Source organism: Panthera tigris, chromosome C2, assembly GCF_018350195.1.
Source record: "Panthera tigris isolate Pti1 chromosome C2, P.tigris_Pti1_mat1.1, whole genome shotgun sequence".
Taxonomy (NCBI): domain Eukaryota; kingdom Metazoa; phylum Chordata; class Mammalia; order Carnivora; family Felidae; genus Panthera; species Panthera tigris.
In genome coordinates, this window is record NC_056668.1 from 157041798 (window position 1) to 157058313 (window position 16516).

Below are 16516 nucleotides of genomic sequence, written 5' to 3' on the forward strand. Positions count from 1 at the left end.
GTTCTTCAAATCATACAAACTTTTAAGTTCCTTCTGCGTGATTTGGGTTATAATCTACCCAGTTTTTGTTTTCTTCTGTGGGTTTTTTAAAATCATTTTCAAATTTAGTATGGACTTAGTCTGTTGTATTTTTTTAATCAGTGTTAGGTTCCATCTGTTCAGTTTTCCCCCACAGGGTTTTTGGTTTTTGTTTTTTGGTTTTTTCGTTTGGTTGTTTGGTTGGGTTTTTTTTTTTTTTTTGCATTGTTTTTGTTCTGGTCTGTTTCTGCTTATCACAAATCCTTGTGGATCAGCAAGGATGAAGTGGGAGCAGGAGAGAACAAGTGCTGGTTTTAGTGTTTTTTTTTCTCTTTTTATTCACAATTATTTTGAAGCTTTGGCATTTTCTGTCTTAGTTACTTTACAGGCTGAAGGTATGTTTTCATGTAGAATTTCCTTTTTCATTCCTGTTGCCTATGGTTTGGGGAAGAAATAATGTGAGGTGGGTATCTATGCATTTGCCATTTTCTTCAGCTCTAAAGAATTTTTATAGATACTGCATTCCTTTTTTTTCCACTCTCTGAGGTATATACTTTGGAACAAGTGAATTAGGGACAATAGTGACTTTGGGGGGTGTGAACATAATTAATGCTTTTCTATTGTTAAAGGTTACGGATGAGGCAATTTAAACAGAACTGGAAATGTGATTTAGATTCAGCCTTGAATGAAATACAGGTATGACATTTACTTTTTTGAATAAATAGCTGTGATCTCTGAAAACCAGTAATAACAAAGGACCTTGAATAGTAAAAGTTTTAGGAAAAGTTTTTAAAATGTGACTGTTATACAAAGAAAGTGCTCAAGAAAAAAGTTTAATTTTTTTAATACTTTGAAATGCAAATGTAACTTCTAGAGTTACGGACTATTCTAAAAATAATTCTGGAAATAATTGGCTCATTTCCAAAGTTAACTTCTATCAAGGTATAATAATCTAAGGCTTAATTAGCCTTTAATTCTTATCACTGGACAGACTCAGTGCATAAGAAAGTTGGCTTTCTTGTCACAGTCCATGGATGGCTGCGATATGTGAGATGATAGTGGAAAGCCAAGGCCAGTGTGCCTTTTCTAGGCGTTTGGAGGATAAGAAATGGAGAACTTTCAGGACGATTTTACTGTTTGGTTTAAGATGATTTTTATATTCATGTAGTAATTGTTGGTCTAGTCTTAATTAGTATTTATATCCTTGAAACAATCTGTTGGTATGGAAAACTATTTCTTTGTTTATAATAGAAAATAATGAGAAGATGTTAAGTTTACTGAAATTTACTTTGTATTCCCTATCATAGAAGAAATGTGATTCCCAAAATGATATTTGGGCCCCAAATCATAAATGGGGCCAAATAATAATAAAATGCAATCTTTAAAAGTAGCAAAATAATGTATTTCTCTGGAGACAGCTCAAATCATATTGCTAATTATCTCTTTTCCATAAAATCTATCCTACTGTCTAGTTCAGGTTTGAGGGTGAGATCCTTAAGTACATTAGGAACAAGACCATTAAAACAAATGGACATTGCCATCTGGAACTTATAGAGACTGTGCTATAGTCAGAAACACAAATTGTATGATAGAAAGTTTTTTAATGGTATAACACTGCTGGTAAGTTTATAAGACCTATAGAAATTGTCTTATTAATTTCTATATATCTAATGTCAGCATGTGCCTATTCCATAATATGTTTGCATAGTGACAGTTTTCTTTCTCTTTTTTTGTTTTGTTTTGTTTTGTTTCTAATAATTCTGATAGCATTGTAAAGAAAAAGGTGACTGGACCAAATTGGGAAATTTATACATTAACATAAAAATGAGCTGTGGAAACTTTGCAGATTTCCAGAGATTTTGTGCTTGTATTGCTGAAACACTAACAAAAAACTGTAAAGAAGAGAGACCAGGCGTTCCATTTTGTGAATTTGCTGAAACAGGTAAAATGTCACTATTTGGGTCTGAGTATTCTGTGTGTTAGCGTGGTGCAGTGTTCTTAACAGGAATGTAAAGCTCTTAATATTTTCCACGTTGGGGATAAGTTAATATTGCAGATTTCAGATTTCTCTTTATAAATATTTCCATCTTTTTATTATTAATTTAGATTATAATGATATAACGTCAAGAATTGGTGTTTTAATATCTCATGCTTCATGTTTTATTTTTCTTTTCATTCAGATTGGTAAAACTATTCCTAGCAAATTATACTGGAGCACCTGAATTTTTGAATCATTTAAGTTGTTACTATCTTCACTACAAGTCAACAAAATTCATGTTTTTGAGACTTTTTTTGAGCTCTTCACTGCTATTTATATATTTTTAAAATGTTTATTTGCTTATTTTGAGAGAGAGGCAGAGTGAACATAAGCAGAAAGAGAGTCCCAAGCAGGCTCCCACCATCAGCGCAGAACCTGACAGAGGACTCAATCCCACAAACCGTGAGATCATGGCCTGAGCTGAAATCAAGAGTCAGACACTCAACTGACTGAGCCACCCAGGTGCCCCTTCACTGCTGTATATTCTTTATCAGGGGTCAACACGTGTTTTCTGCAAAGGGCCAGGTAGTAAATGTTTTAGGCTTTACACATTCACATTTAATCTGTGTTACATAGTTTTCTTTTCCTTTCAAACAACCCTTTAAAAATAGGGAAACATGGGAGGCTCCTGGGTGGCTCAGTCGGTTGAGTGCCTGACTTCAGCTCAGGTCAAGATCTCACAGTTCGTGAGTTTGAACCTTGTGTTGGGCTCTGTGCTGACAGCTCAGGGCCTGGAGTCTGCTTTGGATTCTGTGTCTCCCTCTCTCTCTGCTCCTCCCCTGCTCACACTCTGTCTCTCTCTCAAAAATAAATAAATATTTAAAAAAAAATTTTTTTTTAATAGGGAAACATGGGGCACCCGGGTGGCTCTGTCAGTTAGTTAAGCATCCGACTTCAGCTCAGGTCATGATCTCATGGTTTGTGGGTTCGAGCCCTGCATCAGGCTCTGTGCTGACAGCTCAGAGCCTGGAGCCTGCTTCTGATTCTGTGTGTGTGTCTCTCTCTCCCAAAAATAAATAAAAACATTAAAAAAATTCTTTTTAATAGGGAAACCATTTTTAGCTCTCAGGCTATACAAAAAAACAGACCACACACCAGATTTGGCATGTAGGCTGTGGTTTGCTGACACCTGATCTTTGGTCTAGTATCAATAATTTCATGTTAATTTGCCTTTTCTGTCATTTTAAATGACTTTTCCACCTTTTCCCATATGCCTACTTTGTGTTCCAGTTAGCAAAGATCCACAAAATAGTGAAGTAGATAAAACTTTGCTGGGAAGAATTGGAATCAGTGCTATGTACTTCTATCACAAGCTGTTGCAGTGGGCCAAGGTATGTCATTAAATTTTGTTTGGGCTTGGTACAGAAAGTGTTAATTTTAAATTTTTTGACAGAATATAGTTAGCACTACAAATTAGAAATTTGCTAATAATGTTACAAGTGGCAAAATGAGTCCCAGACTAGTAAGTGAATTATTAGGTAGTATATTAAGCAAACGTGGAAAGGAAGTATCAGGAGACCAGCTACCCTGAAGTATCTCACTATAGGGAGCACTTGGGAAGCTGTGCTAAATACCATTTTGCAAGAGTTCAAGACCTTTTTTTTAAGATGAATCTGGGAAACTCACAACAGAACTTCTTAAAAATCATCTCCTAGAATGCTCTGGAACACTATATCCCATATATCTTGATATCTGCTTTGGGATATCTGCATAGAAGTGGTCTAGTTATTCTGGACTATACTGAACTACCATTCTTTAGATTTCCCTGAGGTGGCAGGTGGTTATAGATTCATTAAAGTGAAATAAAGTAAAGGACAGGAAAATCTAAAATAAGAAGTAAGTGCTGAGGGATGAATGGAGCAGTTGAGAGTGTGGTCAATACTGAATCAACTATTATAATATATCTTCTTGTTACTACTTCTTATATTTCATATGATTGAAGGTGAATTGAGTAAGTTATAATTGAATGTGTTCAATAACATTTAAGCACAGGGTCACTCCTACATATACAGATTCATGGATATTAAAAATTTTAATGCTTATCTATTTCTGAAAGAGAGAGACAGGGCGTGAGCGGAGGAGGGGCAGAGAGAGAGGGAGACACAGAATCCAAAGTAGGCTTCAGGCACCGAGCTGTCAGCGTAGACCCGGATGCGGGACTCGAACTCATGAACCACAAGATCATGACCTGAGCCAACATGGACACTTAACCTACTGAGTCACCCAGGCACCCCCATGGATTTGTTTTATTTGAAAAACAACAACAACAGGGGCACCTGGGTGGCTCAGTCGGTTGGGCGTCTGACTTCAGCTCAGGTCATGATCTCACATTTCATGAGTTTGAGCCCCGTGTTGGCCTCTGTGCTAACAGCTCAGAGCCTGGAGCCTGCTTCAGATTCTGTGTCTCCCTCTCTCTTTCTACCCTCCTCTGCTCATGCTCTGTCTCTGTCTCAAAGATAACTAAACATTAAAAAAAATTTTTTTTAAAACAGCAACAGAATCCTTATATATAAGGTCTTCAGTCTCCAAGCTCTTCATGAGGTTTAGCACCTACTGTGATGTGTGATCCCATACCAACTGATGTGTGATTAGTATGTGATCCCATACTGGGATGGGCAGAATATACCTTGTCCCTGGTCTCACAATCTAGTTTAAGGTTCATCCTAGCATTAATTTCTTAGATATTTAATGCTTGAGAAATTGAGGACTACATGATAAAATCTTTTTGAAAAAGATAGATTTTGCTACAATTTTAGGGTATATTTTAATTTTATTTGGTTAATACTATCTCTTAAGAGGTTGGTGAGTTTGTACCTGAATTTTGATTTAAAATTTTCACTGTCTTGTTTGAAACAAATATTTTATTTATTTTACTTAGTATGAATTTTTTTAGTGGAAACCTATTCCTTTTGAACACAAAATTATTAAAATTAAGTTAAAGATTTCCCTTTAAAAATGCAGTCATTTATATAGGCAACTTAAAAATACTTTGACATCACAATATGAATCTGACTCAGGTAGTATAGAATATAATATAAAACAAGGGTCCATAAACTAAAAGCCAGATCTGGCCCTCACCTGTTTTTTTACATCTCAAGAGGTAAGAGTGTTTTTTACATTTTTAAACAGTTAGAAAAGAAAAACAGCAACAACCAAAAAGAATGTGCAACTGACTAAATGTGACCTGCAGAGCCTAAGTATTTGCTGTCTGGCTGTCTATAGAAAAAGTTTGCTGACTCTTGATATAAAATAATAATATATGTCTCATTTCTGATGTCCACACTAGAGCTAATCTTTTATGTAGACTATGTGAATGGTCTATTGAATAAAAAAGACAGTTTCCAGTCAGTAGTTTTATTCTTTTTTTCCCTCACTGTCATTCTTCCTATAAATTTGATAAGACATTATCTCGATTTTCACTGTCTCTCCCTCTTAACTCTTAGGGTGATCAACAGAAGAAGTGCAGAAACTTGTAATCAGTAGTTTTCCACATTAGGGCAAGAACTCCTTTTTCCAAAAGAAATCTTTAGGGGAAGCACAAGTATAAAAACACTTGAAAAAAGGAGTCAGCAGTGTGAATATTAATAGTGAGGCAAAGCCCTGCTTCCTCCCCTTCCCTGTCTGTCTTTGTGGCTAAGCAGAAGGAGACTGAAAACAGGGATTTTAGAGCAGTTTGAAACCATCAGTATAGAAGGATGATTAATATTGGATAATTGGTTTGTATATAATTACTCATTTTGTACCTCTGTGATACTCTATATGAATGATATTCAATGAGTGTTCTTTACTTTTACTCTAGGGAAGGAAGGTCTTAGATAAACTATATGAATTGAAAATACATTTTACAACTTTAAAAGGACTTACAGGGCCTGAGAAGTTAGCACCAAGATGTCAAATTGTGAATATTGCAGCAGAAATTTTTCTAAAAAGTGGAAGCCTAGATGGTGCCATTTGGGTATTGAGGGGTAAGTTCTGATATATGTAAGCATAATATAATTTGTTGTTACAAATTCTTGTCTATGTAATTACCTTAAATTGATGTTGAATTGTGAATGGCAGTTTGACCTAATAAATCCTAGTGATCATGTGCATAGGAAAGGTGGTTGATGTGTTAAATGGAAGGAGAAAGTTAACCTCACTTTAAAGAAAAAATCATATGACCCTTTGTTGAAAAGCTAGTTCTTACTTCAGCCCAGGCACCATACTAATAAATGCTTTATATCAATTATCTCAGTTAATTTTCATAGAAATTCTACAAGTTTGGAATTAGTATAACCCCCTTTTTTTGTTAGTTAAAAAATGTCAGAGACATTAAGCCACTTGCCCAAAATGATACAACAAGTAAGAAGTGGAGGCTGGATTCAAACCCAGACAGTCCAGCTTCAGAGCCCAGGCTTCAGCTACCACTGGGGCAGGTAAATCCCTATTGATAATCTGCATGAACTCTTAACCTTTGTACATACAGGCAAACATGACTTCAAGACAGGACAAGCAAGGTTACTTCCCTAGTAAGTCAATCCATCTAGCAGAAATTACAATGAAATTAAGCCAGGAAAAGCAATTGGTTTGCTATGAGGTAAATGAAAACTTAGAGATCACACTAGTAACACAACATGCTACATGATGGTACCTCTGGCTGCTTAAACCATCAGGCAGATTTCATTTGATAAAATGGGATAACAGTGAAGAAACCTCAAGAATCTCTGGGTTTATGGGGCAGCTGGATGGTTCAGTCAGTTAAGCATCTGAACAACTCAGGTCATGATCTCACAGTCCATGGGTTCGAGTCCTGCATCAGGATCTGTGCTGACTGACAGCTCAGAGCCTGGAGGCTGCTTGGGATTCTGTGTCTCCCTCTCTCTCTGCCCCTTCCCCGCTCATGCTCACTCTCTCTCTCTCAAAAATAAATAAACATTAAAGAAATTAAAAATCTCTGGGTTTAGGTGGGAAGATAGAATATATGCACAGGTAGAGCAAATAGATAATCTTTACACTAACACACAAGCCCATATACATGCACATACATATGAATATATAATTTATGTATTATATACGCGGAATAATTGCATACATATATGTAATGCCTTGTATTTGTTCAGGGCTGAGATTTATGGAATACAGAGGTTCTGAGTGGACTTCAGGATCAAAAGCTTGTTGGAAAGGGTTTTCTCCAACTTGACAAATATAGCCAGTGAAGTTTGCTAAGTGGGGAAGGGTAACCAAAATACAAAAGTAGAAATTAGCAAGATGTAAGCCAGAGCTCACAAGCTTTGTTGGAAAGGAGAGATGTGGTGAGAATGGAAAGGTTAAAATGGTTGATAAAAATGAGCGTGAGTCACCTTATGATAGGAAATTTCAGCCTAAAAATTCTGGAAAAACCAATCTTTCTCAAACTAGAGCATGAAGGAGAGTTTTTGTGAAGGGTGTGAAATGAACTGTGGAGATTTAAAATTTTTACAATTTTAATGTTCTCTTTAAAAATTCTGTAAGTTATAACACAGGATTTCCTTTTGCAGGGATAATTTCAACTGAAAGTCATTTTCATAAATAAAAATTTACTTCTTCAAAAGAAAGACCCACAGAAGTATACTAAGTTCTCCCCAGAATTATTTTGTTGTTAAAAGCATTCTGCAGTAAACAGGCCTTTCTCAAGAAAGGAAATACAAAGGACTCTATCTCACTTGTAATACATGAGCGCAATACTCATAATAAAAATATACATTAAAATTACAAAATACCTGTCAGAGTAGCAAAGTAAGAGTTTAGTGATATACTTTTCGTGAAAGTATAGAGAAACAGGCATTCACATACATTGTCTTTAGGGGCTTTTTGGCAAAATATCTGTTAAAATCTAATAGTGCATATTTTCTTTTATGTTTCATCTCTATTTCTAGGAATTTCTCCTGCAAACACAAGTATGTACTGTAAGTTGTCTACAATCTTTTTTCGAGAGAGAGAGATAGATTGAGAGAGTGTGCACGAGCAGGGAGAGAGGGGCGAAGGAGAGAGTGACTGAGAGAGAGACAGAGACAGAGAGGATCTCAAGCAGGCTGCATGCTCAGCATGGAGCCCAACTCGGGGCTCGATCCCATGACCCTGGGATCATGACCCACGCTAAAGGCAAGAGTCAAATGTTCAACCAAGTAAGCTACCCAGGAACCCCTAGAATATTTTTTTTAACCATCACAGTGCTAACAAAGGATTCCACATAACTTATATGTTTCATTAAGAGAGTACAAGTTGATTAACTGTGTGATAGCCATATGACGGAGTAGAATAAAGCAGATCTACAGATATTCATTTGGAATGTTCTCCAGGATCTGTTGCCAGATGAAAAAAGGAATGTGCAGAACAGTGTCCACAGTAATGTAAATAAGATGGACACAGACGTATTTCCTTTTATATCCTTAAAATATTTTTAGAAGGATGCACGAGAAACAAAGAATGGTGTTTGCTTCTGGAAAGAAGAGTTTAGTGCTTGGAGGACATGGATAGGAGGCAGATTAACTTTTTCCATATGCTTTTTCTATATTTTTTCCTTTTGTTTTTCTTTTTTAATTATTTTTTCCAAATTTTTATTGAAATAGTATTTAGATAACATACAGTGTAATGTTGGTTTCAGGAGTAGAATTTAGTGATTCATCACCTACATATACCACCCAGTGCTCATCACAAGTGCCCTCCTATTAATGCCCATCATCCATTTAGCCCATCAGCCATCCACCTCCCTTCATCAACCATCAGTTTGTCCTCTATTGTTGAGAGTCTTTGGGGTGCCTGGCTGGCTTAGTTGGTTAAGTGTCTTGACTTTGGCTCAGGTCATGATCTCATGGTTTATGGGTTGCAGCCCTGCTTTTGCTGTCAGCACAGAGGATGCTTCAGATTCTCTGTCCCACCCCCTTCCCCTGCTCACATTCTTTCTCCCTCTCTCTCTCAAAAATAAACATTAAAAAAAAATTTAAGTCTCTTATGGTTTGTTTCCCTCTCTCTTTTTCCCCCTTCCCCTATGTTCATCTGTTTTGCTTCCTAAATTATACCTATCTGTGAAATAATAAGGTATTTGTCTTTCTCTGACTTATTTTGCTTAGCATAATACACTCTACCTCCATCCACATCATTGCAAATGGCAAGATGTCATTCTTTGTGATGGTTGCATAATATTCCATTGTATATCTATACCACATCTTTATCCGCTCATCAGTGGACAGACACTTGGGCTCTTTCCATAGTTTGGCTATTGTTGATAATGCTGCTATAAACATCAGTGTGCATGTACCCCTTCGAATCTGTATTTTTGTAACCTTTGGGTAAATACCTACTAGTGGATTGCTAGTTCATAGGGTAGTTCTATTTTTAAATTTTTGAGGAATCTCCATACAGTTCTCCAGAGTGGCTACACCAGTTTGCATTTCCACCAACAGTGCAAGAAGGTTCCCTTTCTAGACATCCGTGCCAACATGTGTTGTCTCTTGTGTTGTAAATTTTAGCCATTCTGATAGGTGTGAGGTGGTATCTCACTGTAGTTTTGATTTGTATTTCCCTGATGATGAGTGATGTTGAGCATTTTTTCATGTGTCTGTTAGCTATCTGGATGTCTTCTTTGGAAAAATGTCTATAAATGTCTCCTGCCCATTTCTTAACTAGAATGTTTATTTTGGGGGTATTGAGTTTGATAAGTTCTTAATAGATTTTGGATATTCTCTTTCTCAGACATGTCATTTGCAAATATCTTCTCCCATTCTGTAGGTTGCCTTTTAGTTTTGTTGATTGTTTTCCTTTGCTATGCAGAAGTTTTTTATTTTGATGAGGTCCGAATAGTTCATTTTTGCTTTTGTTTCCCTTGCCTCTGAAGACATGTCTAGTAAGAAGTTGCTATGACTGAGGCCAGAGAGGTTGCTCGCTGTGTTCTCTAGGATTTTGATGGTTTCCTGTCTCACATTTAAGTGTTTCATCCATCTTGAATTTCTTTTTGTGTATGGTGTAAGAAAGTAGTCCAGTTTCATTCTTCTGCATGTTGCTGTCTAGTCTTCCCAGTACCATTTGCTGAGGAGATTGTCTTTTTTCCATTGGATATACTCTTCTGCTTTGTCAAAGATTGGTTGACCACATACTTGTGGGTCTACTTCTGGGTTTTCTGTTCTGTTCCATTGATCTGTTTTTGTGTCAGTACCATACTGTATTGATAACTGCAGCTTTGTAATACAGCTTGAAGTCCAGAATTGTGATGCCTCCCACTTTCCTTTTTCTTTTTTTTTTTTTTAATGTTTATTTATTTTTGAGAGAGAGAGAGAGACAGAGCATGAGCAGGGGAGGAGCAGAGAGACAGGAGACACAGAATCTGAAGGAGGCTCCAGGCTCTGAGCTGTCAGCACAGAGCCCGACACAGGGCTTGAACTCATGAACCATGAGAGCATGACCTGGGCCAAAGTTGGGCGCTTAACCTGACTGAGCCACCCAGGCGCCCCTCCCTTTCTTTTTCAGGATTGCTTTGTCTATTGAAGGTTTTTCGTGGTTCCATACCAATTTTAGGGTTGTTTGCTCTAGTTCTGTGAAAAATGCTGGTGGTATTTTGATAGGGATTGCATTAAATGTGTAGACAACTTTGGGTAGTATCGACGTTATAACAGTGTTTGTTCTTTCAATCCACAAGCATGGAATGTTTTTCCATTTCTTTGTGTCCTCTTTAATTTCTTTTTTTTTTAATTTTTTAACCTTGGTTTTTTATTTTTTAAAATTTACATCCAAATTAGTTAGTATATAGTGAAGCAATGATTTCAGTAGATTCCTTAATGCCCCTTACCCATTTAGCCCATCCCCCCTCCCACAACCCCTCTAGTAGCCCTCAGTTTGTTCTCCATATTTATGAGTCTCTTTTGTTTTGTCCCCCTCCATGTTTTTGTATTATTTTTGTTTCCCTTCCCTTATGTTCATCGGTTTTGTTTCTTAAAGTCCTCATATGAGTGAAGTCATATGATTTTTGTCTTTCTCTGACTGACTAATTGCACTTAGCATAATACCCTCCAGTTCCATCCACGTAGTTGCAAATGGCAAGATTTCATTTTTTTTGATTGCCGAGTAATACTCCATTGTATATATATACCACATTTTCTTTATCCATTCATCTATCGATGGACATTTGGGCTCTTTCCATACTTTGGCTATTGTTGGTAGTGCTGCTATAAACATAGGGGTGTGCCCTCTTTAATTTCTTTCATGAGTGTTCTATAGTTTTCAGAGTACTGATTTTTTACCTCTTTTGTTAGGTTTATTCCAAGGTATCTATGTTTTTTGGTGCAATTTTAAATGGGATTGATACCTTGATTTATTTTTCTTCTGCTTCTTTTGGTGTGTAGAAATGGCAACGGATTTCTGAACATTGATTTTATATCCTGCAACTTTGTTGAATTTATATATTAGTTCTGGCAATTTTTTGGTGAAGTCTTTTAGGTTTTCTATATAGAATATCATGTCATCTGCAAAGAGCAAAGGTTTGACTTCTTCATTGTCGATTTGGATGCTTTTCATTTCTTTTTGTTGTCTGATTGGTGAGGCTAAGACTTCCAATACTATGGTAAGTAACAGTGGTGAGAGTTTTCCTGGCTATACAGGAAAAGCTCTCAGTTTTTCTCCACTGAGGATAATATTGGCTGGGGGTCTTTTGTATATGGCCTTTATGATGTTGAGGTATGTTCCATCTATACCTACTTTGTTGAGCATTTTTGTCAAGAGTGGAGGCTATGTTTTGTCAAATGCTTTTTTTTTTGTTTATCTATTGAGAGGATATATGGTTCTTTTCTTTTATTGTGGTGTATCACATTGATTGATTTGCAAATATTGAACCAGCCCTGCAGCCCAGGAATAAGTCCCACTTAATTATGGTAAATAATTCCTTTAGTGTATTGTTGGATTTGATTTGTTAGTATCTTGTTGAGAATTTTTGCATCCATGTTCATCAGGGATATTGGCCTGTAAGTCTCCTTTATAGTGGGGTCTTTGTCTGGTTTTGGATTCAAGGTGATGCTGTCCTCATAGAGTGAATTTGGAAGTTTTCCTTTCATTTCTGTTTTTTGGAAGTTTGAGAAGAATAGGTATTAACTCTTAAATGTCTGGTACAATTTCCCTGGGAAGCCATCTGGCACAGGACTTATTTGTTGGGAGATTTTTGATTACTGATTCCGTTTCTTTGCTGGTTTGGGTTTGTTCAGATTTTCTGTTTCTTCCTGTTTCAGTTTTGGTTGTTTGTATGTTGCTAGGAATTTGACCATTTCTTCCACATTGACCAGTTTGTTGGCATATAATTTGTAATATTCTCATAATTTTATATTTCTGTGATGTTGGTTGTGATCGCTCCTCTTTCATTTGTGACTTTGTTTATTTATTTTATTTTTGATAAGTCTGGCTAGGGGTTTATCAATTTTATTAATTCTTTCCGAGAACCAGCTCTTAGTTTCATTGATCTGTTCTACTGGGTTTTTTTGTTTGTTTCTATTTTATTTATTTCTGCTCAAATCATTATTACTTCCTTTATTCTGCTGGATTTAGGCTTTATTTGCTGTTCCTTTTCTACCCTCTTTAAGTGTACTTTAAGTTGTTTATTTGAGGCATGTCTTACTTCTTGAGGTAGGCCTGTATTACGGTTTACTTCCCTCTTAGGACCCCCTTTGCCATATCCCAAAGGTTTTGGACTATCATGTTTTCATTTTCATTTGCTTCCATGTATTTTTTTAAATTTCTTCTTTAATTTCCTGGTTATCCCATTTATCCTTTAGTAGGACTTTAGTCTCCAATAATTTGCAGTCTTTCCAAATTTTTTCTTATGGCTGACTTCAGGTTTCATAACATTGTGGTCTGAAAATATGCATGGTATGATCTCAGTTTTTTGTACTTGTTGAGAGCTGATTTGTGACCCAGTATGTGATCTAATCTGTAGAATGTTCCATGGTCACTCGAGAAGAATGTGTATACTCCAGCTTTAGGATGAAAAGTTCTGAATATATCTGTTAAGTCTATCTGGTCCAGTGTGTCATTCAAGGCTATTGTTTCTTTGTTGATCTGCTTAGATGATCTATCCATTGTTGTAAGTGGCATGTTAAAGTCCTTTACTATTATTGTATTATTATCACTGAGTTTCTTTATGTTTGTTATTAATTGATTTATATATTTGGGTACATAAATGTTTACAATTGTTAGATCTTCTTGATAGGTAGGTCCTTTAATTATGGTATAATGCCCTTCTTCATCTCACATTACAGTCTTTGGTTTAAAATCTGGTTTGTCTGATATAAGTATGGCTACTCTGGCTTTGTTTTGGCATCTGTTAGCATGATAAATCATTATCCACCCTCTCACTTTCAGTCTGTAGGTGTCTTTAGGTCTAAAGTGATCCTCTTAGGGGCACCTGGGTGGCTCAGTAGGTTGAGCATCCCACTTCAGCTCAGGTCATGATCTCTCGGTTCGTGAGTTCAAGCCCCGCATTGGGCTCTGTGCGGACAGCTCAGAGCCTGGAGCCTGCTTTGGATTCTGTGTCTCCTTCTCTCTCTGTCCCTCCCCTGCTCATGCTCTGTCTCTCAAAAATGAATAAACAAACAAAAAAAGAAGTTTAAAAAAAATAAAATGAAATAAAATAAAGTGATCCTCTTGTAGGCACCACGTAGATGGGTCTTGTTTGTTTACCCATTCTAATACCCTGTGTCTTTTGATTTGAGCTTTTAGTCCATTATATTTAGAGCTATTATTGATAGATGTCAATTTGGTGACATTGTGTTATCTATAAAGTTGGTGTTTCTGGTGATGTTCTCTCTTCCTTTCTAGTCTTTATGCTTTTGCTCTTTTTTTCCCACTTCAAAGAGTCCCCTTTAATATTTCTTGCAGGGCTGGGTTAGTGGTCATGAACTCCTTTAGTTTTTGTTTGGGAAACTGTCTTTCCTGTATTCTGCATGACAGCCTTGCTGCATAAAGTATTCTTGGCTGCATACTTTTCCCATTTAGCACATTGAGTATATCGTGCCATTCTCTTCTGGCCGGCCAAGTTTCTGTGGACAGATCTGCTGCAACCCGATCTGTCTTGCTTTGCAGGTTAAGGATTTTTTTTTACCCTTGCTTCTTTCAGGATTCCTTCTTTATATGAGCATTTTGTGAATTCGACTATGAAAGGTCTTGGTGATGACTGGCTTTTGTTGAATTTAATGGGAATTCTCTGTGGTTCTAATGGATTTGGATCTGTGTTCTTCCTTAGATTAGGGAGGTTTTCAGCTATAATTTGCTCATATAAACTTTCTGCTCCTTTCTCTTTCTCTTTTTCTTCTGGGACTCCTATGATAGGAATGTTGTTGTGCTTTAAGGAGTCACTGAGTTCCCGAAGTCCACATCCATGGTCCGGTACCTTTCTTTCCTTCTTCTTTTCAGCTCCAGCATTTCCCGTAATTTTGTCTTCTGTATCACTCGTTTGTTCTTCTGCTTCCTTGTTGTCATTACCCCCAGTCGGTTTTGCATCTTAGTTATAATATTTTTTATTTTGACTGGACTAGTTTTTAGGTTATTTTATCTGTGCAGTAAGGGATTCTCTAGTGTTTTCTATGCTTTTCTCAAGCCCAGCTAGTATCCTTATAATTATTATTTTAAATTCTGATTTGGACATCTTACTTATATTTGTATTGATTAAATCCCTGGCCATGATTTCATCCTGTTCTTTCTTTTGGTGTGAATTCATCCATCTTGTCATTTTGCCTGAGTCACTGGGTGTGTATGTGTGTGTGAGAGAGAGAGAGATTGTTAGGAAAGCTTGTCGTATTCCTGCTCCTGAGAGTAATGGCTATATTAAGAAGAAGTTCAAAAAAAAGAAAGAAAGGAAGGAAGCTAGATCCTAGGTGTATTTTGGTCTGCTTATTAAAAGAAACTAGATCAAAAAAAAAAAAAAAAAAAAAGGCAGCTGGATCCTATCTCCCCTAGAGCTGAAGCTTTGCAGCACCCTATGATCAGTAGACTTAGTGCATAAGAGGGGTTTGTGCTGGTCCCATGATGGTGGAGCCTGCAGTGATGATTCTCAGGTGGACTTGCCCCAGTGGAGGTGCACAGCAGGGCCTTGGTGTAAGCTGCTCTCGCCTACACTGGGTGGCACTGTTTTGCTCACTGAAGGACATCAGTGCCAGTGTGGGGGAGGGAGGGTAATGGCTTAGCCCCGCTCTCTCCTCCTTCCCCAGACAGGAAGCTCACACCCACCACTCTTTAGGAAGCTGGCACAGAAGAGCAGATATTCACCCCTTTTGTGTCCCCAGCTTCTGTCAGATTCCTGCCTTCACCCTGCCAGTGTCTGAGCTGTCTACCTGCCAGGTGACACTGTATTCGTATGTTTTATATCAGGCACATAGGTGGGTTTCAAAACTCCAAATTTTAGAGATCCAAGCTGCTCGGACCCGTGCTGACCGTCTGGGGGAGGCTTTCACTGTACTGTTGCGTTTGCTGGTTTGTTATAGAAAAATGGTCACAATACAGCTCAGCAGCTTGGAGTTTCTGTAAAGCACAGCACAAAATTGGCACCAAGATTTGCTTCCCCTGCTTGTGTCTTTGTTCCTATGCTTGAGAACAGGGAACCCATTGGTGCTGCCGGTTGTTTTGTCCCCGCAGAGGCTGTGCGGCCACTCCCAAATGTACTCCTAGCAGGGGAACTGTTTCTTCCCATGTGACCCAGGGAACCCTCAGATCTTGCTGGCCTCTCCCAGGTCTTCATAGTCTTTCCCCACCGGGGCCACAAGGCACAACCATGGTGCAGACCTTCAAAGCTTCAGACTGTGCTCCACTGCTCTCCTTTTCCTAGTCAGTGGTCTTGGGGAAAGAGTTTGCTTGTGCAGTCCCCTGCATGTGCTCGTCGCTCCGCACTGCCCCCGCCCCCTCTTTCTCTTTCTTATATTCTCTCATCTCTCCATCATCAGGACTCCCTCCCCTTCACAGCACCTGCAGTTCTTTTCTTTCCCAAATCAACTCTCCGTAGCTCCTATCTTCCACGATGTGGCCTTTTGTGGCCATTTTCTCCCTCTAGTTGTGCAGTTTTGCTCTCTCAGTCCTCAGATCGATTTCTTGGGTGCTCAGAATGATTGGATATTTATCTGGCTGTGTTCAAGGGACAAGGGAAGTTTAGGGTCCCCCTGCTCCTCTGACATCTTATTTCTCAATATTTTTTCCTTTTGAAAACCTGTGCACTTACTACCTACTAAACTTTTTATAGAAGGGTTATACATTACTTGTGTTGGAGAAATGCAGAATATTTTACTCATTTTAGTTAGTGGCAGACTTTATGATGAGAAATCTATTGTTTTGGCTTTTCAGTTTGACATTTAAAACTCTCAGCACTAGTAGCTTGTATCTTGGCAAATGAACAATAAATTCCTGCCTTCTCCCCTTACCAGAGTAAAAAAAAAAAAAAAAAAAAAAAAAAAGCCTTTAAACCATAATTTATAATCATGG

At 37.5% G+C, this 16516-nt stretch overlaps 1 protein-coding gene across 5 annotated transcripts in view; it reads left to right on the forward strand.

The window, feature by feature from the left end:
- TOPAZ1 (testis and ovary specific TOPAZ 1) overlaps positions 1–16516 on the forward strand; it is a 100641-nt gene that overhangs the window by 66027 nt on the left and 18098 nt on the right. For all 5 annotated transcript variants that reach the window (XM_042999253.1, XM_042999254.1, XM_015545202.2 and 2 more), the window contains 4 exons: positions 648–714; positions 1786–1960; positions 3287–3387; positions 5856–6021. In XM_042999253.1, the coding sequence (XP_042855187.1) occupies positions 648–714; positions 1786–1960; positions 3287–3387; positions 5856–6021 (509 nt within the window). The remainder of the gene's footprint in view (positions 1–647; positions 715–1785; positions 1961–3286; positions 3388–5855; positions 6022–16516) is intronic.